General features: G+C 53.6%; 1 protein-coding gene across 2 annotated transcripts in view; it reads left to right on the top strand.

Moving 5' to 3' along the window:
• Positions 1 to 4,332: 4,332 nt before the first annotated feature.
• KCNAB2 (potassium voltage-gated channel subfamily A regulatory beta subunit 2) overlaps positions 4,333 to 14,556 on the top strand; it is a 56,637-nt gene continuing 46,413 nt past the window's right edge. Inside the window, exons 1-2 of one of the 2 annotated variants that reach the window (XM_068986633.1) lie at positions 4,333 to 4,409; positions 5,673 to 5,714. In XM_068986633.1, coding sequence (XP_068842734.1) covers positions 4,333 to 4,409; positions 5,673 to 5,714 — 119 coding nt within the window. The remainder of the gene's footprint in view (positions 4,410 to 5,672; positions 5,715 to 14,556) is intronic. The other variant, XM_068986634.1, reaches the window with a different exon arrangement.

The raw sequence follows: 14,556 nt of genomic DNA, 5'->3' as shown, positions 1-14,556 counted from the left end.
TCTTTGTAATGTGTTGTTGGATTCTGATTGCTAGAATTTTGTTGAGGAATTTTGCATCTATGTTCATCAGTGATATTGGCCTGTAGTTTTCTTTTTTTGTGGCGTCTTTGTCAGGTTTTGGTATTAGGCTGATGGTGGCCTCATAGAATGAGTTTGGAAGTTTACCTTCCTCTGCAATTTTCTGGAAGAGTTTGAGTAGGATAGGTGTTAGCTATTCTCGAAATTTTTGATAGAATTCAGCTGTGAAGCCGTCTGGACCTGGGCTTTTGTTTGCTGGAAGATTTCTGATTACAATTTCAATTTCCGTGCTTGTGATGGGTCTGTTAAGATTTTCTATTTCTTCCTGGTTCAGTTTTGGAAAATTGTACTTTTCTAAGAATTTGTCCATTTCTTCCACGTTGTCCATTTTATTGGCATACAACTGCTGATAGTAGTCTCTTATGATCCTTTGTATTTCTGTGTTGTCTGTTGTGATCTCTCCATTTTCATTTCTAATTTTATTGATTTGATTTTTCTCTCTTTGCTTCTTGATGAGTCTGGCTAGTGGTTTGTCAATTTTATTTATCCTTTCAAAGAACCAGCTTTTGGCCTTGTTGATTTTTGCTATGGTCTCTTTTGTTTCTTTAGCATTTATTTCTGCCCTAATTTTTAAGATTTCTTTCCTTCTACTAACTCTGGGGTTCTCCAATTCTTCCTTTTCTAGTTGCTTTAGTTGTAGAGTTAGGTTATTTATTTGACTTTTTTCTTGTTTCTTGAGGTATGCCTGTATTGCTATGAACTTTCCTCTTAGCTCTGCTTTTATAGCGTCCCACAGGTTTTGGGTTGTTGTGTTTTCATTTTCATTAGTTTCTATGCATATTTCGATTTCTTTTTTGATTTCTTCTGTGATTTGTTGGTTATTCAGAAGTGTGTTGTTCAACCTCCATATGTTGGAATTTTTAGTAGTTTTTCTCCTGTAATTGAGATCTAATCTTAATGCATTATGGTCAGAAAAGATGCTTGGAATGATTTCGATTTTTTTGAATTTATCAAGTTTAGATTTATGGCCCAGGATGTGATCTATCCTGGAGAAGGTTCCATGAGCACTTGAAAAAAAGGTGAAATTCATTGTTTTGGGGTGAAATGTCCTATAGATATCAATTAGGTCTAATTGATCTAATGTATCATTTAAAGTTTGCGTTTCTTTGTTAATTTTCTGTTTAGTTGATCTGTCCATAGGTGTGAGTGGGGTATGAGGAACATTTTAATATAGGCTATATATCAGATTGTTGTTGCTGTTGCTAAGTCGTGTCCTACTCTTGGCAACCCCATGGATTGCAGCCCACCAAGCTCCACCATCCATGGGATTTTTCCAGCCAAGAATACTGAAGTGGGTTGTCCTTTCCTTCTCCAGGGGATCTTCCCAACCCAAGGATTGAACCCATGTCTCCTGCATTGACAGACAGATTCTTTTCCACTGAGCCACCTATATGGGGTGGTATTGAGTTAATTGCCTTAGCCATGATCCTGGTATTGGGTTATATAAGACAATTCTTATTCTCAGAAGATGCTTGCTGCAGTGCTGAGGGGTGACGTGCATGAGATCACAACTATCAAATGGTTCAGGAAAAAAGTGTGTGTGAGAAGAGGGGAGAAGACGTGAGGAAGGGGAAGGGGAGACAGTGCGTGCACACGGGGCAGATGTGGACCATGGGTAAGTAGGATGAAGGGCAGTAGGTGTTTGCTGCTGTTCTGAGCTTTTACAATTTTTCTGATGTTTGCAAGTTTTCAAAATAATAAGTTGTAGAGAAGACTGTCCACACTTGGAGTCTCCTGACCCTCTAGGTTCCCTGTCGTCACTCAGCTCAGCCTGCAAAGGGTAAGAGCTGGGACTGACTCAGCATCTCTCCTCTTGGGCTCAGAGCATATCTTCTCTTTGCTCCCGTGAGAAAGTATGAACAGGCCTTGTGAGCACTCCATGCTGTGTCTCCAGGTGTAAACCAGGTAGTTTGTTCAAGGTCACACGTAGATCCAGTCGGTGTACAGGAGACGGGAGGGACCCAGCCTTCAGACTCGCAGCCTGGATCCCAAGCCACACCCTCTCAGCTGCCCCTCCCGTCCCTCTTGAGCCTGGTGTATTGTCACAGCTTCTGAATAATCCCGGGGAGTTGGGGGCATGTCTGCTTGCCTGCCTCAGAGGTGTGGGAGCCCAGCGGAGCCTGGGAGTCACAGCATCCCCACTAGGACGTCATGTCCTCAGGGATTGGCTGCCTGGCAGATGCAGTGGCTCCTGATTGGATGGTGGCAGCTGCAGAGCAAGGACGTGGGCTTTGGGCACGTTGGCTGTGCCCCTGAACTGTGTCCTGAATGCTAAGCAGGGGGCTTGGGGAAACCTCACCAATCCTTTTCCCTCTCTGGGGCGGCCAAGGTGCTGACCTCCCCAGGAGGAATGAGACAAGCACGGATCGTGACTTGTGGTTCTTTTCCTCATAAGTGGGCATCAGAGCATGGCCAGGCCCCGGCTGTGGGCTGAGAAGCTCGCTTCTGACCCTGAGGGAGCTGACCTTCCAGAGTCCGGGCTAGGGGTAAGGAGTAGAGCGCCTCCCTAAGTGACCACTGCCACCTGTAGCTGCCGTGATCACCCCTACTGGACAGAGAGGGCATTGCAACCCCAGAGAAGACTGCCCTGTAGCCTGCTCCTCAGGCGCCAGTCCCTAGCCCTCCCCCTACCCAAGATATGCCAGGCGCAGCTGTGAACCCAGCAGACAGAACTCCCTGCATCCATGGAGCTGACATATTGGGGTCATAAATGAGACAGCAAGTGAAATATAAGATGTGCTAGAAGGTGACAGGTGCCAAGGAAGGGTTAAGATAGTGTCCAGAGAAGGGGCTTCTCAGGTGGCTCAGTGGTAAAGAATCTGCCTGCCAATGCAGGAGACTCCACAGATGCAGGTTCAATTCCTGGGTTGGGAAGATCCCCTGGAGAAGGAAATGGCAAACCATTCCAGTATTCTTGCCTGGAAAATTCCATGGACAGAGGAGCCTGGTGGGCTACAGTCCATGGGGTTGCAAAGAGTTTGGACAATACTGAGCAACTGAGCATGCATGAACACACATCCAGAGATGACTCCATGACAATGTGACCTCTGTATCAGGAGGTGAAGGTCAGGGTCACTCAGGTGGGTCTGGGGTCAGAGAGCTTGGGCAGAAGGGAGACCAGGTGTGGACACCCTGAGGTTGGAGTGTCTGTGGGGCTCACAGGACCCTATGGAGCCCATATTATCTGTGGCAGTGAGCAAAGAGGCAGGAGGCGGGGTGGGATGTCAGAGAGGTCATGGCTCAGGCGGAGGCCACTGTTGAGACCGAGGCTTTCACTCTGGATAGAAGGGGAAACCACTGGAAGGACTGAGCAGAGTAGCATGATCGCTCCCCTCCCCCCTCAGTGGGCTGGGGTCAGGGAAAGTGCATGCTTGCCATGCAAGCTAAGTCGCTTCAGTCATGTCTGTCTCTTTGCAACCCCATGGACTGTAACCTGCCAGACTCCTCTGTCCATGGGATTTCCCAGGCAAGAATACTGGAGTGGGTAGCCATTTCCTCCTCCAGGGGATCTTCCCTACCCAGGGATCGAACTCCAATCTCTTGCATCTCCTGCACTGGCAGGCAAATTCTTTACCACTAGTGCCACCTGGGAAGCCCCAGGGAAAGTGAATTACCCAATAGGATCCTGGGTGACCACAGTGTTACCTCCTGGCCTGAGGAAGACAGCCCAGACCTCAAGTCCACAGATTGGCTCTGGTCCTCCCATCTCTACAGAGTTTGGGCAATGGAGAAGTGCTCCCAGAACCTCAGGAAAGCAGTCAGGGAGGGGTAGGGTGGGAGCATGAAGGGATGGAGTGGAGTCTTCACCAGCACTGAACCGGACCGCAGGCTTATCTGAGCCCCCGTGGGTTTGTCTGTCTGTCTGTCTGATGCGTACATGCATGCGCAGTCGCTCAATCATGTCTGACCCTTTGCGACCCCATAGACTAGCCCGCCAGGCTCCTCAGTGCATGGAAATCTTCAGGCACGAATACTGAAGGGGTAGCCATTCTCTTCTCCAGGGGATCTTCCCAGCCCAGGGATCGAACTTGTGTCTCCTGCATTGGCAGGTGGATTCTTTACTGCTGAGCCAACAGGGAAGCCCTGTCTGACGAAGGACATACAGATGCCCAACGAACCAAGCTTCAGGATCACAGAGCATCTTGACCGTACCTGACTGGTCTTTTTTAACCAGCTCTTCTCTTTCTCTGCTCTCCCTTCAGAACCTCGCCTCCGTGAAGAAGGGAGCGCGTCAGGGCAAGTGAGGCCAGCTCCATGTATCCGGAATCAACCACAGGCTCCCCAGCTCGGCTCTCCCTGCGGCAGACGGGCTCCCCCGGCATGATCTACAGGTGACCCCCCTGCATCATCCCCCAAGCCCTCCCAAGATCAGTCCTGCCTCTGAGGAGGGGTCCCCAAGCCAGCCACCTCCCCATGACCCAGAGGGAAGGGACTAAGTGAGCACACAGGGCTGTAAGTTGCATGCAAGCCAACCGTTTCTCCATGGACTATAGCCCACCAGGCTCCTCTGTCCATGGGATTTTCCAGGTAAAAAATACTGGAGTAGGTTGCCATTCCTTCTCCAGGGGATCTTACAGACCCAGGGATCAAACCTGGGTCTCCTGCATTGTAAGCAGATTCTTTACCATCTGAGCCACGAGGGACGCCTTTAAGACCAAAATGGGAAGAAAAAAATGAGAGGTTTGACCAGGTGGGATAGAGCCAGGATTCGACTCCTGCCTTGTCTCTGACTCTTCTGAAATATTCCGTGGGAGGTAACAGAGGCCCTTCCTGGATTCTGTTTCTCTTTTACATGTTATGACTCCTGTGGTGCCACCAGCTTCCCCGACACCCTGAATGAGGCTCAAAGCCTTATAGCCAGTGTGGAGCCTGTGGACAGTGGGGGCGTCCAGGTGCTCACTAGGCCCATGAGAACTTCTCCTGGAAAGCCCATTTCCAGATCCAGTTCTGGGTCTTTCCATTTGGAAAATAGCCCAGGCTGGACCACAGGGAGGCTGTGGGGAAGGTGTGGGGTGGAGCAGCTGGCTCTGTGGTCAGAGCACAGACCCTGATGGCACTGCTGTCACGGAAGACTGGGGTGCGAGTGGAACCCTGGGGCTCATCAGTCCTTCAGCCGCTGGATCTTCAGGTCACTGTCAGGGCCTGAGCTAGAGTGAGCGTCTGCAAAATCCATGGGGAACAGAGGCATCCCTCCTTCATCGAGATCCTCAAAAGAACCCCATAGTCTCCTGCAGACTTGCCAGCAGGTGGGTGTGGGCATTTCCTGGTTTGAGTGTTTTCAATCGTTGTTATGATTCGTGAAAACCCAACGACTCCCCCAGAGGTTAACCTCTAGGCTTCACTTCCCCGCCGGGCGGGCGTGAGAACCAGACCAGGCAGAGACCCCCGTGTCCAAACGGGCCTCTGCTTCCGTGTGCCACTGGGTGGCGCTGCGGCCGAGCGCTCGGTACCCAAGCAGAGGGGGGCGGGGCCGGGGTTGCGGGGCGTCGGTGATGCTTCCCGGGCTGGCACCTCCCTGTGCGTGGCTGATGACAACTGTGGCTTCTCTCTCTTCTCTCCCTGTCTCCTTCTCTCCCCTCCATTGCTGTCCGCAGTACTCGGTATGGGAGCCCCAAAAGACAGCTCCAGTTTTACAGGTAACGAGCTTCTCCGTTTTCCCTAAAACCGGCAGCAAGCACGGGAGCGGGTGGGAGGATCCCGCCATCCGGGCCGGGGGCGCTGGTGATTTCTCCGCACGTGAAAATCCTCCCCATGAGATTCAGGCTCTGGTCCTCTCTCCGTGTTGCGACGGCATCATGATGAAACCGTGCAGTCGGGCTCATCGTGTGGGTTCATCTGAAACTTGCTTTGATTTGAGCTGGGCACTCGCCAGATCTCTCTTAAAACGTCGCTCCTCCGGTGGCAGATTGCGTCCTTTCCTGTGATCCCAGCTTTGTGCTCTTGGCTGGTCAAAGTGAAAGACATGCCCCCAGCCCCTCATTCTCCCCTTGTCCTTGGATCAGAGCTGATTTGCAGCCTACAGAGCTCCCTGGGGTGTGTGGCTCCGACGGGACCTGGGTCAGGGTGGGGATGGATGCGCTGGCTTCTTTCTGATTATTTCCCTGTTGGAAGTCAGCACACCCGTGTCCCCAGAGGGAGAGGCTGTCAGCAGATGGGACAGGCTTGCAGTCCAGCCTGAGGCACCTGCCATCAGCAGAATCCTCCAGGACGGGTCCCTGCCTCCCTCTGTGCAGCCTCTTCCTGACCTCTAGGGTAGGGCATGCACCACGAACACACGTGCTCTTGAAAATCTCTAGCTCCAGGAATTTACTTCGACATTTTCCTCCATGGCAAACACTTCAGGCTTATGGAACTCGTAGGGCAGCGCTGCCAGCTTTGGGACTGGACACTCAGCAGGCAGGGCTGTCTGTGGTGCACCGTGGCCTCCAGGCCCGAGAGGTCTCTGTCCAGAGCCAGCTCCATGGTGTGTGCACCCCAGCGGTGACAGAGCCGTGGCGTCTTGTTGCCGATGCGCCAGGGGCCCTGCTCAGGCAGTGGGTGTGGGGGTTGGCGCCAGACTCCCCTGTGATTCTTCCTTCATGCAGTCTTCTTGGTCCTGTGTCTGAACACGACTGTGGGTCTGGGTTCTCAAGCTCATTTTCCCACTGCTTTGGTGCCTCCCATGAGGTCTTCCCCCTTACAGAGAGCTCTGAAGAGAGGTCCAAATCTGATTCTGCTGGAGGTTTGGCTAGATAAGGTCTTGCTCGAAATAGTTAGGGCTGAACTTATTAGGTTTGCAAATGCTCTTACTGGATACAAGTGTTTATCATCATATACACATGTCTGTGTATGTGTGTTGTATGTATGTGTGTGTATTTGTATGTGTGTACATGTGTGTGTGGATATGTAGGTATGCATGTGTGTATGTGTGTATATTGTGTATGTGTATGTGTGTGTGTGTTTGTATGTGTGTACATGTGTTGTGTGTGGGGGTATGTGGGTATATTGTGTGTGTATGTGTGTGTATTTGTATGTGTGTACATGTGTTGTGTGTGGGTATGTGGGTATGCTTGTGTGTATATGTATATATTGTGTATGTGTGTGTGTGCATGTATGTATGACATAATATGCCAGAATGAATGTGTGCCATCTGTCCAGAAGGATTCAACCAGTGAAACCAGACATGCACTTAAGCTGCATCCTCAGATGCTGTTCTGAGGCCTGCCTCACTCCCAGAAGGAAAGGAATAAGGTGAGATGAGAGCAGGCCAGGCTGGCAGCTGAAAGGGCCCATAGGAAGTTCCCAGTGAGTCAAGTGGAAATGAAAGGGCGCCCCACGCCCCTTGCTAACCCCAGAATCCCCCGGATCCACCCTTTTGTCCACCCTCTGGGAACCCCTCTGGGTGAGCAGCTGATCCCTGTGAGGCCTTCTTGCTCCGAGGAGGGCCTCTGTGGGGGAATTGAATCCCCAGATCTGAAGACACTCCCCACCCCACTCCCTGCTCAGCCTCTCCACATTCAACGCCACAGGCTCTGGCCATCCTGCCCTTTGAGGCTCCAGTGTGGTCACTTCACACAGACACTCAGGCATCTCTTGCGGGGCCTCTGGTGATGACCTTAATGGGGTGGGATCATTCAGCATACTGGGTGCCACTCCCAGTTGGGTATCCTCATCACCCAGCTCTGACATGGCTGGTGGATGGTTATTTAAGTCAGCCAGAAGGGTGGCACCCGTCCTTCAACAGGGCAAAATGTCCCAAGGCCCTGCCCTCCAGCAACTTACAGACAGGTAAAAGAGGGAAGACCGTGTACCTGTCAGCTCGTACACAAGAGGCTGCATAACAAACTACCCCAAGACTCAGGGGCTTATGTGTCTGTGGGTTGACTGAAGTCAGTTCATCTAGGCTGGGCTCAGCTGGATTGGTCTCTGGGCTTCAGGCTGAAGGCAAGTTTCACCCTCTCTCCATCATGCCTAACCAGGGGCCATCCCAGGTCTCTTCTTGTGGCAGAAGTGCCGGAGGAAAAATGTGTCTGAAGGTCAATGGTTTGAACAGGCACAGTCACTTCTGCTCATTCTTTGGGTCAAAGCAAGCTCATGACCAAGCCCAATGTCAAGGGGAAAGCCCAGGGGAGAATCACATCACATGATACAGAGAAGGGGGAAAGGATGGGCCACAGTAGTGCAGTCCTGTTGTTCCTGTTGTTGTTCCGTCGCTAAGTCCTGTTCGACTCTTTGAGACCCCATGGACTGCAGCATACCAGGCTTTTCTGTCCTCCCTATCTCCCAGAGTTTACTCAAACTCATGTCCATTGACTCAGTGATGCTGTCAAACCATCTCATCCTCTGTGCTGTGCTGTGCTTAGTCGCTCAGTCGTGTCCGACTCTTTGGGACCCCATGGGCTATAGCCCACCAGGCTCCTCTGTCCGTGGGGATTCTCCAGGCAAGAATACTGCAGTGGGTTGCCATGCCCTCCTCCAGAGGATCTTCCCGACTCAGGGACTGAACCCAGGTCTCCCGCATTACAGGTGGATTATTTACCATCTGAGCCACCAGGAGAGCCCAAGAATACTGGAGTGGGTAGCCCATCCATTCATTCTCCAGGGGATCTTCCTAATCCAGAAATTGAACCGGGGTCTCCTGCACTGCAGGCAGATTCTTTACCAGCTAAGCTATCAGGGAAGCCCTCTCATCCTCTGCTGCCTTTTTATGACATCGTGGCACTGCAAGGAGATCAAACCAGTCAATCCTAAAGAAAATCAGCCCTGAATAATCATTAGAAGGACAGATGCTGACTACAATCTACCCCAAACCTAAATCACTCTAATAGCATCTAGGAGGTAAACGGGTCTTGAGAGAGTCCAGAGAGCTGTTGGAGTGAGTGGTTAGCTGGCTGAGAATCAGGGAAGGCATCATAGAGCCGGTGAGCTGGACCTTATTCAGGCTAGACAGAATTCAACACAGACGCCAGGAAGAGCATTCCAGTAGAGGGGACAGTCTGACCACAGCTCAGAGAGGTGCCCAGAGAATAGGAAGTGGCAGTCGCATCATCTGGGCCTTCAGGTACAGGACAGGAAAGAGAGTGACCAGAGGCCAGGCTAGGGAGGCAGATGGGGATCTGAGGATGGAGGGCCAAGAATGCCAAGCAGAGGAGCCTGACTGCCTTTGGTGGGCACTGAGGAGACATCAGTGGTGTTAGAGCAGGACAGGGAGCAGGGCTCTGCTGCAGGAAGGAAGCCTAGGAGCAGGGAATGAGATGGGGGGAATGGGAAGGCTAGATGTGGGAGCCAGGAGAGGTGAAGGAGGGCTGAACCACTGGGGCCATGGGAGGATGGAGTGGAGGTTAAGAGGAGCCAGCTCCACAGGGCTTGGTGTCCAAGGGGCAGGCGTGGAGAAGGACAATGTGATGCGAGGGAAATGGTGCCCAGGGGAAGGAGATGGGGCCTCATTCAAAGCAGGTCAGGCTCATGATCAGCACCCAGTAGCGAGGCCATAATGGCCACTTCCAGCCTGGGGATGACATGTGACACAGAGGCCATGGAACTGACCGTGGGCTTCGGCCTTTAAGAACCATCCCAGGGGCTTCCCTGGTGATTAAGCCAGTGGTTAAGACTCTGCGCTTCCACTGCAGGGAGTATGGGTTCAGTCCCTGGTCAGGGAACTAAGATCCCATAAGCTGCATGGTACGACCAAACAAACCAAAATCTAAAGAAAAGAGAGAAGGTCCATCACGAAGGCCTTTCCAGGTCATCCCTCACTACCGGTCACCTCCACTTCCATGCCGTCCCCCAGCCTCACGTTTCTTTCCACTCCAGACCTGGGGCTGTGCTCCCCCCACTCCTTGGAGCCACCCTCGTTAGCAGGCGTGTCATGAGGCAATCAGCTCGGCCTCTGTCCAGAATCCCATGCCACTGGCACGATCTCTCAGCTGGAAGATAGTGTCACACTGAGTCTCTGGGGGGCAGAGGTCCCAGGATGACATGAAGGGCCCCTGTGGTCAAGAGCCCAGAACAGGGACTCAGCATAGATCACCCCCAGGCTCAGCCGCAAAGTGTCTTCCAAACCCCAGCTCAGGACAGTGAGGAAGGGTCTCCATGTGGTGTCTACACAGCGAACTGCAGAAACCTTCTGTCCATATATAGGTCCTGGCAGCATAGGACATACAATCTGGGGTGCGTCCCAGCAGAAGGAGGCAGGGCATCCATCTGTGCATGCTGAAGGCGTGTCTCGCCAGGCCCCCACCCATTCTCTGTGGGTGGTGGTCTTATGCTGTGGGCCCCTGGGCTCCCCGGCTTGCAGACATTTAAGAACGTGGTGGGAAGAAAGCCAACCAACCTGGATCCCTTCCTCAAAGACCAGAAAGCCCAGCCTGCGCCTCCTCCCAGCGTCCAGTGTCTCCAGGCAGGGGGGCATGCGCCCAAGGGAACAGCAAGACCCCAGCCGGTCCCCCCTCCCAGCCGGGACGCAGGAGGCTGCCTTGCCAGGCTGCACTACGGAACTGCGCTTCCCGGGCTTTTAGGGGAAGAGGCGCGCTCATGAATAATTCAGCCTCTCTCAGTGAGATGCAGACGCCCTAATAGGACTAATGGACTCACTGCCTCCAAACCCGACCCTTGTGGGACCTCTCATTCACCGACTGCTTCTGACGTCCTGCAGTGACACTCCCTAATGAAAGAGCTGCCGCACCAGCTCCGTAGACGCCTGGTGAGCCCTAGTAAATCAGACTGTGTCCCTTTTAACCAGCAGACGCCAGCGAGGCAGGTGAGTGGTCCCTTCAGCTCAGGAGGCAAGTGGCAGCCGCCTCCTTGGTTGGGGGGGGGGAGATGCTGCTGGGGGGTGCCTTTTTGGCTGATCTGAAATGAGACCCTCTATATATTTTCAAAGTGGGAAACCTCAAAAAGAAACTTAGTCCTAGGTAACCACAGGAAGAAGGAGGGTGGGCGTTCTGCTGCTTGAGCTTGCTTGCCTCCCGGCCCTGCCTCTCTGCCCATCCGGGGGACCTGAGCTCCAGCTGATACCCCGTCGGGTTCCCCATTAAGACCCAGCATTTTCGAGTTTCCCCAAGAATAACGACAGCAGAAAGCTGGGTGCTGTCTGAAAGGTCTGTTTGGAAGCACAGGCCTGAGAGAGCTGGGGGCTGCTTCTCTTGGCCTTGGCTTACTGATGGTTCTCGAGCAAAACTGGTTTTGTTTCTCCCCTGACGTGATGCCCTGCATTTTCAAGCCGTGCCCCGGAATGATGCCCCTGCCTCCATGCGCGCCCGCTTTGGGAATTCTGGCCAGTTTCTCTGGTGTCCAGACACATGTTGCCGTTTCAAAGAGACTTTCCGGGTTCCTTCTGGATCCCACATCTCAGGCTTTGGTGGCTCCCAGTAAACTGATTTCAGTTCAGGAATCCCAGGTGGAAGGCTGCTCAGCAAAGTTGCAATTCCCACGGCTTAATGAGGTTAATGTCTTCTTTCCATTTTTCTATGTCACGCGGTCCGTTCACGAGCATTCCCCAGGTCCCTGTCCACAGGAATAGATTTGCAAAAGGCAGGCCCCAGTGCAGGGGGTACCCTGTAGAGTCTGTAATTAGCAATGGTTGTTGTTGCTGCTGCTGCTGCTGCTAAGTCGCTTCAGTCGTGTCCGACTCTGTGCGACCCCATAGACACCAGCCCACTAGGCTCCTCTGTCTCTGGGATTCTCCAGGCAAGAATACTGGAGTGGGTTGCCATTTCCTTCTCCAATGCATGAAAGTGAAAAGCGAAAGTGAAGTCGCTCAGTCATGCCCTTCTCTTAGCAACCCCATGGACTGCAGCCTACCAGGCTCCTCCATCCATGGGATTTTCCAGGCAAGAGTACTGGAGTGGGGTGCCATTGCCTTCTCCGGCAGTGGTTGTTAAGGAAAGCTAATTCTTCCTGAGGTGAGTAGGCAGGGTGGCAAAGAGGAGGAGCGAGAGGTTGGGGTCACTGAGCAGTCAGGCAGCCGAAGAAGGAGCTCCAATAAGAGGAGTCTTCCTGGGGCCCCTCATCCAAGCACCCAGCCCTGCTCACCTGTGGAGGAGCCAGCTTATTTCCCTGTCCTCTCCTGCTGGGCAGCACTGTTACTGCCAGAGTCCCTCTGTGTCTTGCCTCCCTCAAGGCCCTAAGGGTGAGGAAGGTGTCCCAGCTTCATCCTCGCTGTGCTCTGCCCGCGGGACACCCCCAGGGCACAGGCCCCCTTGTGAGCGCTGCGGCCTTGCCCTCCACCCCAGGCCAGGGGCCACCATGCCCACCCACAGCCCGCATCTCCTCCCACGAGTCCCCTGACTCAAGCCCGCCCTGTGCCGTGGGGACCTTTTCACCCAGCGGCAGGCTCTGGGCTCCCTCTGTGTGGTTGGCAGCCCTGCCCTACCCACGGGCCCCTCCCAAAGCCACTATAACACAAGATAGGAGAGATGACCGGCAGGGGAGAGCCCAGTCCCCACAGAGATAGTTGTTGTTCAGTCTGTAAGTCATATCTGACTCTGCAACCCCATGAACTGCAACACGCCAGGTTTCCCTGTCCTTCGCTATCTCCCGGACATGCTTCCCAGGTGGCGATAGTGGTAAAGAACCCCACTGCTAATACAGGAGACCTGAGAGACGTGGGTTCAATCCCTGGGTCAGAAAGATTCCCTGGAGGAGAGCATGGCAACTCACTCCAGTACTCTTGCCTGGAGAAGCTCATGGACAGAGGAGCCTGGTGGGCTACAGTCCATGGGGTCGCAAAGAGTCAGACATGACTGAGAGCAATTTAGCATGCACGAGAACCCTACAGAGGGGCTCCCTCCAATTCCTGGTGACACCCACTACGTTTGTCTCATTAGGAATGTGTGACTCTGCAAGACCAGGGGCAATGGGTAGAGTTTACATTTCGTCCTGCACGGCCCCTAGAATCACTCAGGCCTGTGGTCAGGCTCCTTCCTGCTGGGCCGTCTCCCCTCCACCCTGTCTTGTGTATTTTTGTGCCCACACCACTTATCATGACTGGTACCATGTTCCACATCTCATGGTTGGCAGCCACCTCCCACACACAGCACTCTCCCACCACAAGGCCAGCCCCTGTCCAGTTGTCTAGGATGGTTCCGTTTCACCCACAGCAGCCCACACGATAGGCCTCTGCCCGTCCCATTTCACAGATGTGGAGACTGAGTCTCAGAGTGGTCCAGGTACCTGCCTGGGTCACACTAAGCAGGTGACACACAGGGCTGCCCCTGCCCATAACTGGGCCACTCAGCCACACAGTTACTGCAACCCTGAGGCTGTGGCTAGATTTCTGGAGCCAGACCAGGATGGCTTGTTGCGGGTAATGTCTTGAAAGCTAATGGCTATTGATCTCAGCCTGGCTGGGCTGGGCTGGGAACGTGTGTGTCTGAGTTTAATCCTGTTTTTCGGGAGGTGCCCCTGCAACTGCTCCCCACCCAGCTGGTCTCTCTGAATACAGACCCCCACGGAAGCCAGGAGTGGTCTGCTTTTGCCCCATGCAGGCCATGAGCCACAGGCTACACAGCTGCCTCTGAAGCAGCTGCTTGACGGGTTGTGGGCAGCATGCACATGGAGGGGAGGAGGGAGTTGGTGCTGCCCACTCTGAGGGCTTCCAAGGTGCCATTTCCTGGGCCACCCCCCCACACCCCGAGCCTGGGGCCCCTCTGTTGCCAGCAATGTGATTCTCCGGAAAAGTGGGGGTTTTTGTGTTGGGGTGTGCCTGCCTGCAGAAGCACCCATCAGAGACTTTAGTCTAAACCCTGTGGGAATCCAGAGGTTCCTTTGCAGCCCCCTCCCCGTGGGTCTGAACCATGGTAATGCAAGTCCTGGCCAGGAGAAGGCAGCCTATAGAGAGCTTGGCCTGATCAGGGGTCAGCCCAGCCCCTCCCTGACAGCACAGCCAGGGAAATGCCCAGTTATTGCTCCAGGTGCTGAGCGCACAGGCACAGCAGTGAAAGTGGACAGAAGAGTCCCTTTCTTCTTGGACCTGACTCTCAGGAGGATCAGCTCAACAAACAAGGTGATGGAGATACCTGTGGTCTGTCCGGTAATGACACCTGCCATGGAGAAAGGCATGTGAAGTGTCAGGCAGGGGTGGGGAGCTCACACGAGGAAGGAGGGGCTCCAGCACCATCTCCACCCTCAGGGACTGTGCAGCTGCCTCAGCCCCCAGGACAGCCCCCAGCCCTTCCCAGGATAACGGAGCTTGTTCTCCCTTGGGGCACAGGTGGGGACAGAGCTGGTCCCTCCACCTCCTGGGCTGGCCCAGCTGACCCAGCTGAAAAGATGAATCTCACCTGACTCAGTGACAGGGTGGAGGTCCATGGTCAGGTGTGAGGGGAGAAGGGAGTCCCTGGACTGTAGCACAGCCCCTGCCCCCTGCGACCGTGTTCGTGTTGCCCAGGCAAAACCCCTGTAGGATGTTAAGGCACAGCCATGGTGAAGCCCTCCAACTGACCCGTTCACATGTGTGTGTGCATTGACACACGGCAGCATTCTGTGCACACACGTGTT

The sequence above is a fragment of the Capricornis sumatraensis genome, chromosome 14 (assembly GCF_032405125.1).
Source record: "Capricornis sumatraensis isolate serow.1 chromosome 14, serow.2, whole genome shotgun sequence".
Lineage (NCBI taxonomy): Eukaryota > Metazoa > Chordata > Mammalia > Artiodactyla > Bovidae > Capricornis > Capricornis sumatraensis.
The sequence above is the reverse complement of the archived record's forward strand: the minus strand, read 5'-3'. Positions and strand labels throughout refer to the sequence as shown.